Source organism: Salmo salar, chromosome ssa09 (assembly GCF_905237065.1).
Source record: "Salmo salar chromosome ssa09, Ssal_v3.1, whole genome shotgun sequence".
In the NCBI taxonomy this organism is placed as follows: domain Eukaryota; kingdom Metazoa; phylum Chordata; class Actinopteri; order Salmoniformes; family Salmonidae; genus Salmo; species Salmo salar.
This window is the reverse complement of record NC_059450.1, coordinates 56,143,636-56,162,260: the sequence shown is the minus strand read 5'-3', so window position 1 is coordinate 56,162,260 and position 18,625 is coordinate 56,143,636. Positions and strand designations below refer to the sequence as shown.

Below are 18,625 nucleotides of genomic sequence, written 5' to 3'. Positions count from 1 at the left end.
TGAGAGGGGTAATAAATGATCATGTCAAAGGCCAGCGAGTGACTTGATAGGAGTCTATGAGTAAATGTGAGCCTACCCTCAGTAGGGGCCTAAAACTTCATAAAGAGAATTCACCTTGTAACCCTGGGATTACACTCCTCAAACGGGCTGGATTTACCACTCTTATTGGTTTAGATTGTTGAAAGTGTAAAGCGATGCATTCCAAATTCGAATAAAAACTTGTTCCTTCCCCAATATAAAGCAACTGAGAGTTACGGTTGCGCTACAACAAAAGCGGTTTGATAAGCACTCGGGGGGGAAAAAAGGTTGAAAAAATGTAATGGAAGCAGTAATCAGAGATTGGGGGCTCAAGCAAGGAGAGCGAGACGGAGTAAGAGTGTGAAAGAGTGGTAGAGAGAGAGGGTCACAGAAAGAAAGTAGATCAGGTTCAGCTCATTATTCTGTAGTGTGTCTGTAGAATGTCATATTTTTCAGCCCACTCACTACTACTACACTGGGTGAGAGTAGCTAAAAAAGCCCTTTGGTTACAATAAAATGCAGAAAGCCCATTAGTTCCATTACAGATATATAATACAGAAAGACCATTGGTTTACAACAACGACTTACAGATTTGGCGGTGGTGGAGATGTACTGGACAACCATCTCTCGCTTGGTGCTCAGGTCCTTCCCACGCAGGGGGGCTTTACGCTCCTCATTCAGGTTCATGTCCTCCTGAGGAAACAAAGAAAGTGAGGATAAATGACTACTACACATCATGGGGCAATTATGGTAATTTTAAATCCATTAAGACTCTACCAACTGCACTTAAAGGATGTCAACACTCTTTACTCAAATGGAAACAGTAAATTATTATCCCACTGTTTGCTGCTGCCAAAGATGCAATCCTAACAAGGGTATCAAGTGTATGTTACACTAGAAAAGGTCACTCTTGGATCATAGCACTTTATGTCCAGCTTCTGTACTTTAGTTGAGGGTACACAGTCCCTCTTTCTCTCTATAGGCAATGTGACAGACAGGCATAGCAACAGGAGGTAATGAAGACAGTCCCACAGCTAGTGACATTAATAACTACCCCTGGAAACAAAAGTGAGGCCGAAGTATGATACATCACCCTCTGTTATACAGCAGAGTGGATATCATACAACACCGCCTGTATAGTGGAAGGGTAAGGTTGATTACCATACAACAATATCATAAAACAATGCCTGGATGGACAGTAGCCTATGTCTCTTTAGCTATTATCTTCACCATACATTCCACAGTTTATTCTGCACCACAAAAACACCCTTTCTTGTCAAAGAGATGAGGGGATGGAGGGAGGGATGCAAGAAGTGAGGGAGGGATGGAAAGAAGAGCACTAAAAGCAGGGGAATGACATGATGAGGATAGTAGGAGGATGGGAGGATGTTTATTCGGAGCACTCTCAGACAAAGGTATGGACTAAATGACACAGAAAAACACACGGCTGAAGTCATGTGGCTGAGTGGAGCTGCTGTGAAACCATGCTGCCATCTAGTGGGAGAAAGATGTATGGTGCATTTTTCTTTTGTTCGCCGACGTTCTGTACACAGTGATTTGGCTGAGCTTCTTTTGCTGTATGGTGATGGTGTTGAAAGTATAGCCTAGAATGTAAAATCGAGAGGTCTCGTCCTAAATGGCACCATATTCCCTACCTATATAGTGCACAACTTTTGACCAGAGTCCTATGGACCCTTGTCAAAAGTAGTGCACTATGAAGGAAATATGGTGCCATTTTTGGACACAACCATAGATAAATCAACCATATGTTACCTATATGTCCACTGTATGATCTAACATTTTGTAAAAAGATTTACATTCCCGTTCCTTCATTTTCTTTAGTTCAGTTTGTAGACTGGTACAGTATAGTCTGTGGCTGTTGAAAGACACTAGGTACAGCATCATGGGTACCATTAAAGGGTATCATGACCCAATGTCCTCCTCCTCCACCTCCTCCTCTTTCCTCTACATTTTGTCTCAGTAAATACACCAAGAGTTGGGGCGCACTCGTGGAGGGAAACTTTACCAATTGGCCGTTTTCTAAATATCCGGGACCGGAAGACGTTTTAATTAACCTCTGAACTCTGCCGGATAAATGGCATTCAATAAACGAGGCAAAACGCGGAGCGTAGAATATAAGGGGGAATGTGGGGGAGAGACAGCAGGGCCTGAGGGGTACTCGTCAGGGCCGACTAGAAGCGAGAGAGAGGCCTCTGTGTTCTGCCACCCAAAAATGATTAATTATACTATTATTAATTATATCCTCGCTGGTCCACATGGAAGAATCCCAACATATCCCTGGCAGCAGACTCAGGTAATTGAAACGTTTACACAGGCACCCTACAAACTGTGTGTGGAGTTATTTGACGTGGTGGAGGCGTGTGTGTGTGTGTGTGTGTGTGTTCTTTCATGTTGCCTGACGGTTCTATCCACCTCTGCTTGGCTGGCCTAACAGTCAAACGGACTGGGCCTTAACTCTGTATCACCTGATTCAGCATTCAGAGCTACTACTGTAGGAAACAACGTGAGACAGACGAAATATACGTCAGGATACGTCAGAAATCACAAAGCGATGTGGAGAGATGAGCTGCCTGTGAACACAGCTTGGGGCTTCCATTGGCATTCGTTGCCAGGGATAATGAATGGGGTGCCGCCATATCTGTCTGCTGTTGAAAAGGATATGGACAATGGAAAAGGTTGAGTACGAGAGAAGTATGTTGAGCAGGAGAGAAAACATTGTTTTAATTTGCTTCGACTGTGACAAATCTGTGACAAAATTATTTTCTCCGGTGCCCCCAATTTTAATTCATGGAGTTTAGGGGCACATCTTGGCTCTCCTCCTCTGTGGTTTAAGTGCCCGTCTTGTGCAGACAGAGAAAGTGTAACTGCAATGGAGGATCACAGCGGCTGTTATTACGGAGAATGCTGCTCCTGGCAATGAGGCATAGGCACATAAAGGCTCAAACTAGCCTCATCAGCACAGTAATGGTCACTTTCGCTCACTCAGTCTCTCTCTCTCACAGTCTCTCGCTCTCTCTCTCAAACATACACCAACTCTATCTCTATCTGTAGTAGTCAGTGACAACTATGAGGGAGGATCATCTTTTGGATGTATTCCCTGCAAAACCTGTAGATATGAATCATAAAGAGCTCATAAAACTAAAAACTACAACAGCAGGTGGAGGCATGTTGATGGCAAGAGTTCACAGATTGTAAATCAATTCCAGGTATTCTCCCTCTAGAATACCTGGAATATGACAGAGAGGCAATATAACAGACAGCCATAGCAATAGGAGGTAATGTCGACAAGCCCACAGGTAGTGACAGTAATAACTACCGCTGGAAACAGAAGAGTGAGGATGGAGTATGATGTATCAATTGGCCCTGGTCAAAAGTAGTGCACCATATACAATGCCAGTTGGGATGCAGAAATGGAAATGATCATCCACAATACAGACAGGTTTGTATGATATGCACTCTGCTGTATAACAGAGCGTGATAGGGTGCCATTTGCGACACATCCCTTGGAACATTCTGTGCCAACATGTAGGAGAGTGGCTTGACAAATGTGTACGCATGTGTGATGCTGGGTGGTGATGGGTAAAAAAATAAATAAAATCCATACAGTTACATATTGCAATATTATTTTGGGATGATATTATATCTATCATTTTTGTAGGTGGCCAATTGCCACTGTAGGTAGCATTAGCTACAGCTAGTCGGCTGTACCTGAGCCAAAACTCCAGTATTTTTCATCCTATTCTCCAACTTTAATAGTGTTTTCAGCACTTTTATTTCCCTGACTGATCAAAACGTGTTTTCTCATGCGCTCATGTCTCTCTGCAGCAGACATATAGTAAGCCGTATGTTTGGAACATCAAATCTCAATAAAATTGCAGCATCGAATTGCAATACAAAGAATCATAAGAATTGTGAGAATCGCAATACATATCGTATCGGCACCTAAGTATAGTTATAATATCGTATCATGAGGTCCCAGGCAATTCACAGCCCTAATGCTGCTGCCTATGGCTCATCCCCCACACTGTTTGTCTGCATCTAACGTGCTTCACAGCTGTCGGCCAGGCGAGAGACGATCGTTCCAATAACAAAATTAACACACAGAGATACGTGTGGTCTAAAGGGCATGGTCTGAACAAGACAAGGAGTGACCTGTCCGTCTATCCATTCATATGTCATGGCACGTCCTCGCCGGTCGTTACAACCCCTTCCTTCTCCCTCCTAGTCCTACCCTTGTACAGGATAAATGTGTCTGAATATTAATGGTAAATGGAGCGATGGAGATGATGGGGAAGGGTACAGATTCATAAAGAGGGGAGATTGCCGCTGGCTAAAAGAGGATGTAAACGTGTGTGTCACATCGCGGCTCGCTGTTTTCCCAGCACCACGTCCCGCATTAAGAATTCTGCCACCGCGCCTCCTCCTCGCCAAAGACTCTCCCTCCAATGGGAGATTTCAGAGGATTTACCACTGTGAATTTATATCAGGGGCTCCAACTCCGGGGTACCGCTGTGCACATCTAAAGAACACAAGGACGCCGCACAAGACTACACACACTCTCCTTGTGGCAGAGAAGAAGACACAGCAGCCGTAATGTGGCTCTCAGGCAGGAAACAGCTACTGGTTTAACATGACCAAAATGTAACACTAACATTAGCACTAGCACAAACACTACCACTTTCAAAAACACTACAGTAACACTAACACAAACATGACACCCTACAGTACGCACTACCACTTCTGTAACACTAACACAAAAACTACACCCTACAGTACACACTACCACTACCAATACTAACACAAACACTACACCCTACAGTACTCACTACCACTACTAATACTAACACAACAACAACACCCTACAATACACACTACCACTACTAATACTAACACAAACAATACACTCTACAGTACACACTACCACTACTAACACTAACACAACCACTACACTCTACAGTACACACTACCACTACTAACACTAACACAAACACTACACCCTACAGTACACACTACCACTACTAATACTAACAAACATTACACCCTACAGTACACACTACCACTACTAACACAACCACTACACCCTACAGTACACACTACCACTACTAATACTAACAAACATTACACCCTACAGTACACACTACCACTACTAACACAAACACTACACCCTACAGTACACACTACCACTACTAATACTAACACAAACACTACACCCTACAGTACACACTACCACTTCTAACACAAACACTACACCCTACAGTACACACTACCACTACTAATACTAACACAACCACTACACCCTACAGTACACACTACCACTACTAACACTAACACAAACACTACACCCTACAGTACACACTACCACTACTAATACTAACACAAACACTACACCCTACAGTACACACTACCACTACTAACACTAACACAAACACTACACCCTACAGTACACACTACCACTACTAATACTAACACAAACACTACACCCTACAGTACACACTACCACTACTAATACTAACACAAACACTACACCCTACAGTACACACTACCACTACTAATACTAACACAAACACTACACCCCACAGTACACACTACCACTACTAATACTAACACAAACAATACACTCTACAGTACACACTACCACTACTAAGACTAACACTACACCCTACAGTACAGACTACCACTACTAACACTAACACAAACACTACACCCTACAGTACACACTACCACTACTAACACTAACACAAACACTACACCCTACAATACACACTACCACTACTAACACTAACACAACCACTACACCCTACAGTACACCCTACCACGACTAATACTAACACAAACACTACACCCCACAGTACACACTACCACTACTAACACTAACACAAACACTACACCCTACAATACACACTACCACTACTAATACTAACACAAACACTACACCCTACAGTACACCCTACCACTACTAATACTAACACAAACACTACACCCCACAGTACACACTACCACTACTAACACTAACACAAACACTACACCCTACAATACACACTACCACTACTAATACTAACACAAACACTACACCCTACAGTACACCCTACCACTACTAATACTAACACAAACACTACACCCTACAGTACGCACTACCACCTCTGTAACACTAACACAAACACTACACCCTACAGTACCCACTACAACTACTAACACTAACACAAACACTACACCCTACAATACACACTACCACTACTAACACTAACACAACCACTACACCCTACAGTACACACTACCACTACTAACACTAACACAAACACTACACCCTACAGTACACACTACCACTACTAACACTAATACAAACACTACACCCTACAGTACACACTACCACTATTAATACTAACACAAACACTACACCCTACAGTACACCCTACCACTACTAATACTAACACAAACACTACACCCTACAGTACGCACTACCACTACTAATACTAACAAACACTACACCCCACAGTACACACTACCACTACTAACACTAACACAAACACTACACCCTACAATACACACTACCACTACTAATACTAACACAAACACTACACCCTACAGTACACACTACCACTACTAATACTAACACAAACACTACACCCCACAGTACACACTACCACTACTAACACTAACACAAACACTACACCCTACAGTACACACTACCACTTCTAACACTAACACAAACACTACACCCTAAAGTACACACTACCACTACTAACACTAACACAACACCCTACAATACACACTACCACTACTAATACAACCACTACACCCTACAGTACACACTACCACTTCTAACACTAACACAAACACTACACCCTACAGTACACCCTACCACTACTAACACTAACACAACCACTACACCCTACAGTACACACTACCACTACTAGCACTAACACAAACACTACACCCTACAGTACACACTACCACTTCTAACACTAACACAAACACTACACCCTAAAGTACACACTACCACTACTAACACTAACACAACACCCTACAATACACACTACCACTACTAATACTAACACAACCACTACACCCTACAGTACACACTACCACTTCTAACACTAACACAAACACTACACCCTACAGTACACCCTACCACTACTAACACTAACACAACCACTACACCCTACAGTACACACTACCACTACTAGCACTAACACAAACACTACACCCTACAGTACACACTACCACTACTAACACAAAAACTACACCCTACAGTACACACTACCACTACCAATACTAACACAAACACTACACCCTACAGTACACACTACCACTACTAACACTAACACAAACACTACACCCTACAGTAAACACTACCACTACTAACACTAACACAACCACTACACCCTACAGTACACCCTACCACTACTAACACTAACACAAACACTACACCCTACAGTACACACTACCACTACTAACACTAACACAAACACTACACCCTACAGTACACACTACCACTACTACCACTAACACAAACACTACACCCTACAGTACACACTACCACTACTAATACTAACACAAACAATACACTCTACAGTACACACTACCACTTCTAACACAAACACTACACCCTACAGTACAGACTACCACTACTAACACTAACACAACCACTACACCCTACAATACACACTACCACTACTAACACTAACACAAACACTACACCCTACAGTACACACTACCACTATTAATACTAACACAACCACTACACCCTACAGTACACCCTACCACTACTAACAGTAACACAACCACTACACCCTACAGTACACACTACCACTACTAGCACTAACACAAACACTACACCCTACAGTACACACTACCACCTCTGTAACACTAACACAAACACTACACCCTACAGGACACACTACCACTACTAATACTAACACAAACACTACACCCCACAGTACACACTACCACTACTAACACTAACACAAACACTACACCCTACAGTACACACTACCACTACTAATACTAACACAAACAATACACTCTACAGTACACACTACCACTACTAACACTAACACAAACACTACACCCTACACTACAGACTACCACTACTAACACTAACACAACACCCTACAATACACACTACCACTACTAACACTAACACAAACACTACACCCTACAGTACACACTACCACTACTAAAACTAACACAACCACTACAACCTACAGTACACACTACCACTACTAATACTAACAAACATTACACCCTACAGTACACACTACCACTACTAACACAACCACTACACCCTACAGTACACACTACCACTAACACAACCACTACACCCTACAGTACACACTACCACTACTAATACTAACACAAACACTACACCCTACAGTACACACTACCACTACTAATACTAACACAAACACTACACCCTACAGTACACACTACCACTACTAATACTAACACAACCACTACACCCTACAGTACACACTACCACTAACACAACCAATACACCCTACAGTACACACTACCACTACTAATACTAACACAAACACTACACCCTACAGTACACACTACCACTACTAATACTAACACAAACACTACACCCTACAGTACACACTACCACTACTAATACTAACACAACCACTACACCCTACAGTACACACTACCACTACTAACACTAACACTACACCCTACAATACACACTACCACTACTAATACTAACACAACCACTACACCCTACAGTACACCCTACCACTACTAACACTAACACAAACACTATACCCTACAGTACACACTACCACTACTAACACTAACACAAACACTACACCCTATAGTACACACTACCACCTCTGTAACACTAACACAAACACTACACCCTACAGTACCCACTACCACTACTAACACTAACACAAACACTACACCCTACAGTACTCACTACCACTACTAATACTAACACAACCACTACACCCTACAATACACACTACCACTACTAATACTAACACAAACACTACACCCTACAGTACACACTACCACTACTAATACTAACACAAACACTACACCCTACAGTACACACTACCACTATTAATACTAACACAAACACTACACCCTACAGTACACACTACCACTACTAATACTAACACAAACACTACACCCACCACTACTAACACTATCACAACCACTACACCCTACAGTACACACTACCACTACTAATACTAACACAACCACTACTGTCATGTCCTGACCATAGTAAGATGTTATTTACTATGGTAGAGTAGATCAGGGCGTGACAGGGGGTGTTTTTCTGTTTTCAATTTCTATGTTCATTTTCTAGTTTTGTATTTCTATGTTGGTTTTGTTTGGGATGATCTCCAATTAGAGGCAGCTGGTCCTCGTTGTCTCTAATTGGAGATCATACTTAACCTCTTATGGCTAGGGGGCAGTATTTTCACGGCTGGATAAAAAACGTACCCAATTTAATCTGGTTACTAATCCTACCCAGTAACTAGAATATGCATATACTTATTATATATGGATAGAAAACACCCTAAAGTTTCTAAAACTGTTTGAATGGTGTCTGTGAGTATAACAGAACTCAAATGGCAGGTCAAAACCTGAGAGATTCCTTTACAGGAAGTGGCCTGTCTGACCATTTCTGGAACTTCTTTGCCATCTCTATCTTTTACTAAGGATCTCTGCTCTAACGTGACACTTCCTACGTCGTCCATAGGCGCTCAGAGCCCGGGAAAAACCTGAATGTCGTCATCCCAGCCCCAGGCTGAAACACATTATCGCCTTTCTCAAGTGGCCGATCAAGGGAGTGTGGGCTTAGGCGCGTGACCTGGCTACCCCCGTCTTTGTGATTTTTTCCTCTGTTTGCCGAAAAGGAGATTCCCGGTCGGAATATTATCGCTTTTCTACGAGAAAAATGGCAAAAAAATTGATTTTAAACAGCGGTTGACATGCTTCGAAGTACGGTAATGGAATATTTAGAATTTTTTGGTCACGAATTGCGCCATGCGCACGACCCTTCTTTACCATTTCGGATAGTGTCTGGAATGCACGAACAAAACGCCGCTATTCGGATATAACGATGGATTATTTTGGACCAAACCAACATTTGTTATTGAAGTAGCAGTCCTGGGAGTGCATTCTGACGAAGACAACAAAGGTAATGAAACTTTTGTAATAGTAAATCGGAGTTTGATCAGGGCTAAACTTGGTCGGTGTCTAAATGGCTAGCCCTGTGATGGCTGGGCTATCTACTGAGAATATTGCAAAATGTGCTTTCACCGAAAAGCTATTTTAAAATCGGACATATCGAGTGCATAGAGGAGTTCTGTATCTATAATTCTTTAAATAATTGTTATGTTTTTTGTGAACGTTTATCGTGAGTAATTTAGTAAATTCACCGAATGTTTGCGGGGGGTATGCTAGTTCTGAACGTCACATGCTAATGTAAAAAGCTGGTTTTTGATATAAATATGAACTTGATTGAACAAAACATGCATGCATTGTATAACATAATGTCCTAGGGTTGTCATCTGATGAAGATCATCAAAGGTTAGTGCTGCATTTAGCTGTGGTTTTGTTTTTTGTGACATTATATGCTAACTTGAAAAATGGGTGTCTGATTATTTCTGGCTTGGTACTCTGCTGACATAATCTAATGTTTTACTTTCGCTGTAAAGCCTTTTTGAAATCGGACAGTGTGGTTAGATAAAGGACAGTCTTGTCTTTAAAATGCTGTGAAATAGTCATATGTTTGAAAAATTGAAGTTTTTGTATTTTTGAGGAATTTGTAATTCGCGTCACGCCTATCATTGGATATTGGAGCAGGTGTTCCGCTAGCAGAACGTCTAGATGTAAGAGGTTTTAAGTAGGGTTTTTTCCACTTGGGTTTGTGGGAGATTATCTTTGAGTCAGTGTATGTTTCACCGCTGCGTCACGGTTTGTTGTTTTTGTCATTCAGTTTATTTATGTATTGCATAGTTTCACAGTGTAAATAAAATGTGGAACGACACACACGCTGCACTTTGGTTCGCTGATTCCTACGACAACCGTGACAGAATCGCCCACCACCAAAGGACCAAGCAGCGTGGTCAGCAGGACAAATGGACTTGGGAGGAGATATTGGACGGGAAAGGACCCTGGAGGCAGGCTGGGGAGTATCGCCGTCCTAAAGAGGAAATTGAGGCAGCGAGAGCGGAGCGGCGATACTATGAGGCACTATACCAACCACGAGGCAAGTGCGAGAGGCAGCCCAAGAAATCTTTTGGGGGGGCACATGGGGAGTTTGCCAGAGTCAGGTTGGAGACCTGAGCCAACTCCTCGTGCTTACCGTGAGGTGCGTGTCACCAGTCTGGCGCCACCTTTGCCAGCCCCACGCATCAGGTCTCTAGTGCGCCTGCCCAGTCCGGTGTGTCCTGTTCCTACTCCTCACACTCGCCCTGGGGTGCGTGTTACCAGTCTGGCGCCACCTGTGCCAGCACCACGCATCAGGCCTCCAGTGTGTCTTCCCAGTCCAGAGCTTCCAGCGACAGTTCCCAGTCCAGAGCTTCCGGCGACGTCCCCCAGTCCAGAGCCTCCAGCGGCGTTCCTCAGTCCGGTGAGACCTGTTCCGGCTCCACTTAAGAAGCCTCCAGTGATGATCCATGGCATGAAGCCTGTAGGGATGATCCATAGCCCGGAGCCTGTAGGGATGATCTATGGCCCGGAGCCTGTAGGGATGATCCATCGCACAAAGCCTCCAGTGGTGATCCATGGCGCGGAGCCTGCAGTGATGATCCATGGCATGGAGCCTGCAGCGACGGCCTACAGTCCGGAATCTCCTGAGACGTCCTACAGTCCGGAACCTCATGAGACGTCCTACAGTCCGGAACCTCATGAGACGTCCTACAGTCAAGAACCTCCTGAGACGTCCTACAGTCAAGAACCTCCTGAGACGTCCTACAGTCAAGAACCTCCTGAGACGGCCTACAGTCCGGAACCTCCTGAGACGGCCTACAGTCCGGAACCTCCTGAGACGGCCTACAGTCTGGAACATCCTGAGACGGCCTACAGTCCGGAACCTCCTGACACGGCCTACAGTCCGGAACCTTCTGAGACGGCCTACAGTCCCGGAACCTCCTGAGTCTCCTGAGACGTCCTACAGTCCGGAACCTCCTGAGATGGCCTACAGTCCGGAACCTCCTGAGACGGCCTACAGTCCGGAACCTCCTGAGTCTCCTGAGACGGCCTACAGTCCGGAACCTCTAGCGGCGGCCTGCAGCCCAGAGCCTCCAGCGACGGCCTGCAGCCCCGAGCCTCCGGCGATGATCTACGGTCCGGTTCCTCCGACGACGATCCACGGTCCAGTGGCACAAAAGCAGAGGGATCAGCGGGCGGACATTGTCTGGAATCTCACCTTCCAGACAATCACTGGTACGGCTGATTAGCTGTCCTGAGTCAAATATCTAGAAAAACGAATTTAAGTGGGACCATCCTACTACTCTTCTCAAATCACCGTATCCTACTACTCTCAACACCAATGGGAACCGTCGACATGACTGTCTAGCCTATCTTCCAAGGAGCATCTTCCAGAGTGAACAACAGTAGAAGACTGTTGGACAATCAGAGCCTTATAAGCGTGCCGCTGAAAGACCAACCCATCACCCTTCCTAAGGAGGGCTGGTTCCAACAGAGATCCACAGCAAACGAAGGCATGCACACGTAAATACATTCATGATTTCTTACTCCAAACGGACGGTGGTTTGTGTGTAAAGTATATGATTACTGTGAGAATAGTTTATAAAATGTAACAACAAGAAGTGTCTATTTTTCTTTCTCACTCTTTTTCTCTCCCTCTCCATGTCGATGTGTAAAAAGCCACCATATTGTGTCAGTCCGCTAGGGACCTTTTTCTCATGTATTAGGTTGGTATGTTTATTCTGTGTTATTATTTAGTTAGCTTGTAAATAAATAATTAAACCAAGGTTACGACTGTTCAGAATGATGATATAAGAGGTTCTGATTAATATGTTGACTGTTTTATGGATGTGATAGGTAAAGACCTTTAGAGTTTCGTTTGGGAGATGGTAACTCTTCAAACAACTGCTCTCGGGGTGCCCCAAATTCCTAATGAGTTAATAGTTACATGATTCATTTAAATCGGGTAACAATTAAAGTTAGTTGATTCGATAAATAACATTCATCAGATTATTGAAAGTAAAGTCGATAACGCTGAAGGAAAAACACATTTGGATTTGTCCTAGTCATTAAAGCACAACACGGGGGCTCCTTGGTCAACCCCCTAACACCCTCACTTGGAACTAGAGCTTTAAAGCAGCGGTGCATGCCATGTTATCAATCAATAAGAGCATGGGGATACGAGGAGAGACACAGAGAACAAAGAAATGCTACATTTTTTTAAAGCAACAGCAAACCTTTATTGAGTTTCTCTGTACTGAGACTACAATTATGCAGTTTGAATATAATTAGATTTAGCTACTCCAATTCAAGCTAATATACATAAAGTTCCATTTCTGTATTATAATTTCAACATAGGCTGCTGTTAGTACTTTAGCTATGAAAATGCTCTACAATCTATAGATAGGGGCATGTTGGTGCTGGTGTCACGTCCTGACCCTTGTAAGATGCCATTTTCTATAGTAAAGTAGGTCAGGGCGTGACAGGGGGTGTTTTGGGTGATTTTCTATGTTTTCTATTTCTATGTTTAAGTTCTAGTTTTTCTATTTCTATGTTTTTGGGGGGTTGATCTCCAATTGGAGGCAGCTGGTCCTCGTTGCCTCTAATTGGAGATCATATTTAAGTAGTTTTTTTTCTATTGTGTTTGTGGGTAGTTGTTTTTCCGTTTTGTTGTCTGTTGCCTGATGGAACTGTTTGCTGTCATTTTGTTTCTTTGTAAAAGTGTTTAGTTTTCATTAAAGAATATCATGAGCACTCAACACACCGTGCCTTGGTCCCCTCTATACGACGCCCGTTACAGAACTACCAACCACGATTGGATCAAGCGGCGTGCCCGGGCAGAGATGGATACCTGGTCAATGAAGGAGTGGACCGAAAGGAGAAACTGGACTTGGGGCCAGGTAATAGACAGGTATCGTAGCCTACCGGGGAAGAACGAGAGGCAGCCCCCCAAAACATTTTTGGGGGGCACACGGGTAGTTTGGCTGGGCTAGGGGTGAGACCTGAGCCAACTCCCCGTGCTTATTGTGGTGAGCATGTACCTGCTCCTCGCACTCTCCCTCCAGTGCGCCTCCATAGCCCAGTACGTCCTGTGCCTGCTCTGAGCACCCGGTCCTCAGTGCGTCTCTCCAGTCCAGTGAGACCTGTTCCAGCTCCACGAGAGAAGCCTCCAGTGATACTCTATGGTCCGAAGCCTGTAGAGATGATCCATGGCACGAAGCCTCCAGAGGTAATCCATGGCCCGGAGCCTGTAGAGATAATTCATGGCAAGAAGCCTGTAGGGATTATCCATGGTCCGGAGCCTGTAGGGATAATCCATGGCACGAAGCCTGTAGGAATGATCCATGGCCCGGAGCCTGTAGAGATGATCCATGGTATGAAGCCTCCAGTGACGCTCCCCGGTCCGGAGCCTCCAGCGAAGCTCCTCAGTCCGGAGCCTCCAGCGACGCTCCCCGGTCCGGAGCCTCCAGCGACGCTCCCCGGTCCGGAGCCTTCAGCGACGCTCCCCGGTCCGGAGCCTCCACGACGCTCCCCGGTCCGGAGCCTCCAGCGACGTTCCCCAGTGCGGAGTCTTCAGCGACGGCCCGCAGCCCGGAGTCTTCAGCGACGGCCCGCAGTCCAGAACCTCCAGCGGCGGCCCGCAGCACAGAGCCTCCGGCGATGATCTACAGTCCGGTTCCTCCTCCGACGATCCACGGTCCGGTGTTACAGAAGCAGAGGGATCTGCAGGCGGAGCGGGGGGTTACAACCGAACCGGAGCAACCTCCACTGCTGCAGGATCTGCTGGATGGTAAGGTTCTGGGTACTGCACTAGAACCGCCATAGACAATTGTCACCCTCCCTACACTCCCTTTTTGTTTTGTGGTTTCTTTTGTTGTTGTTTTTAGTTGCATTCGGAGTCTGCACCTTTGGGGGGGTACTGTCACATTTACATTTACATTTACGTAATTTAGCAGACGCTCTTATCCAGAGCGACTTACAGATTTGTGCATTCACCTTATGATATCCATGTCCTGACCCTTGTAAGACGTCATTTTCTCTAGTAAAGTAGGTCAGGGCGCGACAGGGGTTGTTTTGGGTGGTTTTCTGTTTTCTATGTCTATGTTTAAGTTCTAGTCTTTCTATTTCTATGTTGGGTTTTTTGGGGTTGATCTCCAATTGGAGGCAGCTGGTCCTCGTTGCCTCTAATTGGAGATCATATTTAAGTTGGGGTTTTTTCTATTGTGTTTGTGGGTAGTTGTTTTTCCTTTTTGTTGTCTGTTGCCTGACGGAACTGTTTGCTGTCGTTTTGTTTCTTTGTAAAAGTGTTTAGTTTTCATTAAAGAATATCATGAGCACTCAACACGCCGCGCCTTGGTCCCCTCTATACGACACACGTTACAGCTGGCAGCTTCAAAAGCACGTAAAGGTAATACAAATCCCTTAACTTAACTTCATTGTAATTAAGCTTTCAGTGAAGGTTCTCAGCGCAACACATATTCAGCCGCTGAGAAACATGCCTTTCCTGTCATCGAAGCCTGAGTTTAATATCACAGCGTGGTGAGCACAAACACAGTAATTGAGATGGGGGATGAGACGAGACTAGATGAGGCATAAAAAAACAGACCGATCGTGATAAAAAACAGAAGAGAAGCAGCATCACTTTGTCTCCCGCAACAATAACCCTTGTATGAAAAAAGGTACACAGAGTGACACACACACACACACACACACACACAGGCCTATGCAATGAAGCCTGGGTAATTTAGCATTGCGGTTAAAAGAGATGGGCGGCATACACAGAGAGCCGGCCAGAGCCAATTTCTGTGGAATAAAAAGCAGGGGTTGCAAAAGAAGTTTGACCTTGGAGATGGGTACGAGTTGAACATAAAATTGAACATTCAACAAAGTCCGTCATCAACAAGGGGAAATGTTTTCACCTGTAAAGTCATTCATTTTACATAACCTATGGGTTGTTATTAAAGGTCCAAGTTAGCTATTACTACCTAGTACTTGGGGCTCGCCTTGAGTCTAACAACAAGTCTAACAACAAGGCAAACAAAGTGTAAAGATGGGGGTTAGGTCATGCATTCTTTTTCCTCTCCTTTCATCAAGTCAAGCAAAACCCCGCAAGGGGGCAATATTGAGCTTTGAACAGAGAGTTCCATGGGAATGCTCATTGATCAACCAATCATTTCCTACTAAAACCACAACTACTCTTCCCTCACACCTAGCAAGGACAGGACACCATGTAAGTTGCATGCCATGTATAAATACATGTAACTGCAAAGTGATCAGAAGCTACAATTATTTCAAATTTAGGTATCGTTTTATAATGTAGGCTGTTAGTTGTTATTAGTGGAATAATCTTCTCTTCTCAATGATGAAGATTCACAGACTGCTGGGCTGGCAAGCTAAAGGCTCGACTTCTTCTTACTTGGATATAAACTGCTACTCACACTCAACAGAGACGTGGAAGACACACGACAACAGGTTGAACTGGTACAAATTCACGGTTTATTATCACACTATGCTAGATAGGCACACTCTTATAATTCATAACACAAAGGGAGGCGCTTGAACATAATGTTAAAGCCATACGAGTGTTTCACCATTTTCTACTGAATATCACCGGGTATCAGACAGGCATTTATAGTGCATCTTTACTGGTAACAGGAAGTAGTAACACTGTAATTACAGTAACCAAACTCTTTGTATCACCCTCGCTATTTTATGGTTGTCTAGTAGTTAGCAGTGATCTGTATAAACCCTGGATGACAGACAGGGGATCGCTGTAATGAAGCCACCATGCAGTCATCTTGGTACTCCTCCAATGTAAAAAATATTTTGGTAGCAATATCAATGCATTTACCCATAGGTTTATAGACCAATAAGACTGTGTTCAAATTCGGTGAAGGGTCGGAGAGGTACTCAGATCCAGACTCATTGTGGAAATAAACTAAAATCTGTGGGCGTGGCGTAGCGTTTGGCCGGAGCAAGGAGTCTGGGTATCCAGGCAAGCTCTCTGTAGCTCTGATGGAGCTCTCTGTAGCTCTCTGATGGAGCTCTCTGTAGCTCTGATAGAGCACTCTGTAGCTCTCTGATGGAGCTCTCTGTAGCTCTCGGTTTGGAGCTCTCTGTAGCTCTCGGATGGAGCTCTCTGTAACTCTCTGATAGAGCTCTCTGTTGGAGCTCTGTAGCTCTCTGATGGAGCTCTCTGTAGCGCTCTGTAGCTCTCTGATGGATCACTCTGGAGCTCTCTGTTTGAACGAGGGCTGAGTCAAGTGAACTTGAGTTACCGAGTTAAGTGAGAAGTCACGACAGGGTTACGCTGATACACTCACTCCTGTCTCTCTCTTTGATCTATGTGCTCTCTATGCTGAGCGTCAGCGTGATTTTAGAGCTGTGACTCGGGTCTGCGCAGCGAACCAGGTAAGTACTGTTCTGTAGAGGCTTAGCCTGAGCAGAGCTCCCTGCCTGAAGATTACGAAGAAGAGAAGAGTGGTGCATAGTATGAGACACAAAAGCACCCACATTAACATGATGTGAATATAGAGGGCAATAGAAAAGAAAACTGCTACATTTCTTTGCCAAAAGATGTTTGAATGTGCCACAGCAAGCTGTCAACACATCACATCTAATGATATCATTATTATGACAACCAGTGGAGACAGAGATCCACCTGAAGATCAGAGACTCTCTGGTGAACAGTAAAAGAACAATGTGATTGGTAGCTCGTACTAAAAAGGACCCACAGGGAGTTTCAGACATAGAAGCAGTAACCATGTCCATTCTACCCATTACATCTCTATGGTTCAAAACAAGTAGTGGTTGAAGGTGTACAGGGGAGCAATTGTAATCCTATGGTACATATGCATTGAGTGTACAAAACATTATGAACATGACATAGACAGACCAGACGAATCCAAGTGAAAGCCATGATCCCTTTTTGATGTCACTTGTTAAATCCACTTCAATCAGTATAGATGAAGGGGAGGAGACCGATTAAAGAAGGATTTTTAAACCTCGAGACAATTGAGACATGGATTGTGCATGTGTTCCATTCAGAGGGTGAATGGGCAAGACAAAAGATTTAAGTGCCTTTGAACTTGGTATGGTAGTAGGTGCCAGGCACACCGGTTCATGTCAATAACTGCAACACTGCTAGGTTTTCATGCTTAACAGTTTCCAGTGTGTATGAAGAATGATCCACCACCCAAAGGCTAATCCAGCCAACTTGACACAACTGTAGGAAGCATTGGAGTCAACAAGGGCCAGCGTACCTGTGGAACACTTTCGACACCTTATAGAGTCCATGTTCTGAGGTGCAACTCAATATTAGGAAGGTGTTCTTAATGTTTTGGAAACTCAGTGTACACGGCCAGGGACGTCACAATACCAATACGGATTGTAATTCTCACGATTCTATAGGTATTGT

General features: G+C 44.2%; 1 protein-coding gene across 5 annotated transcripts in view; it reads right to left on the bottom strand.

Moving 5' to 3' along the window:
• The window catches only part of LOC106611507 (protein diaphanous homolog 2), a 687,763-nt gene that overhangs the window by 644,989 nt on the left and 24,149 nt on the right, over nucleotides 1-18,625 (bottom strand). For all 5 annotated transcript variants that reach the window (XM_014211777.2, XM_014211776.2, XM_014211774.2 and 2 more), the window contains one exon: nucleotides 607-711. In XM_014211777.2, coding sequence (XP_014067252.1) covers nucleotides 607-711 — 105 coding nt within the window. The remainder of the gene's footprint in view (nucleotides 1-606; nucleotides 712-18,625) is intronic.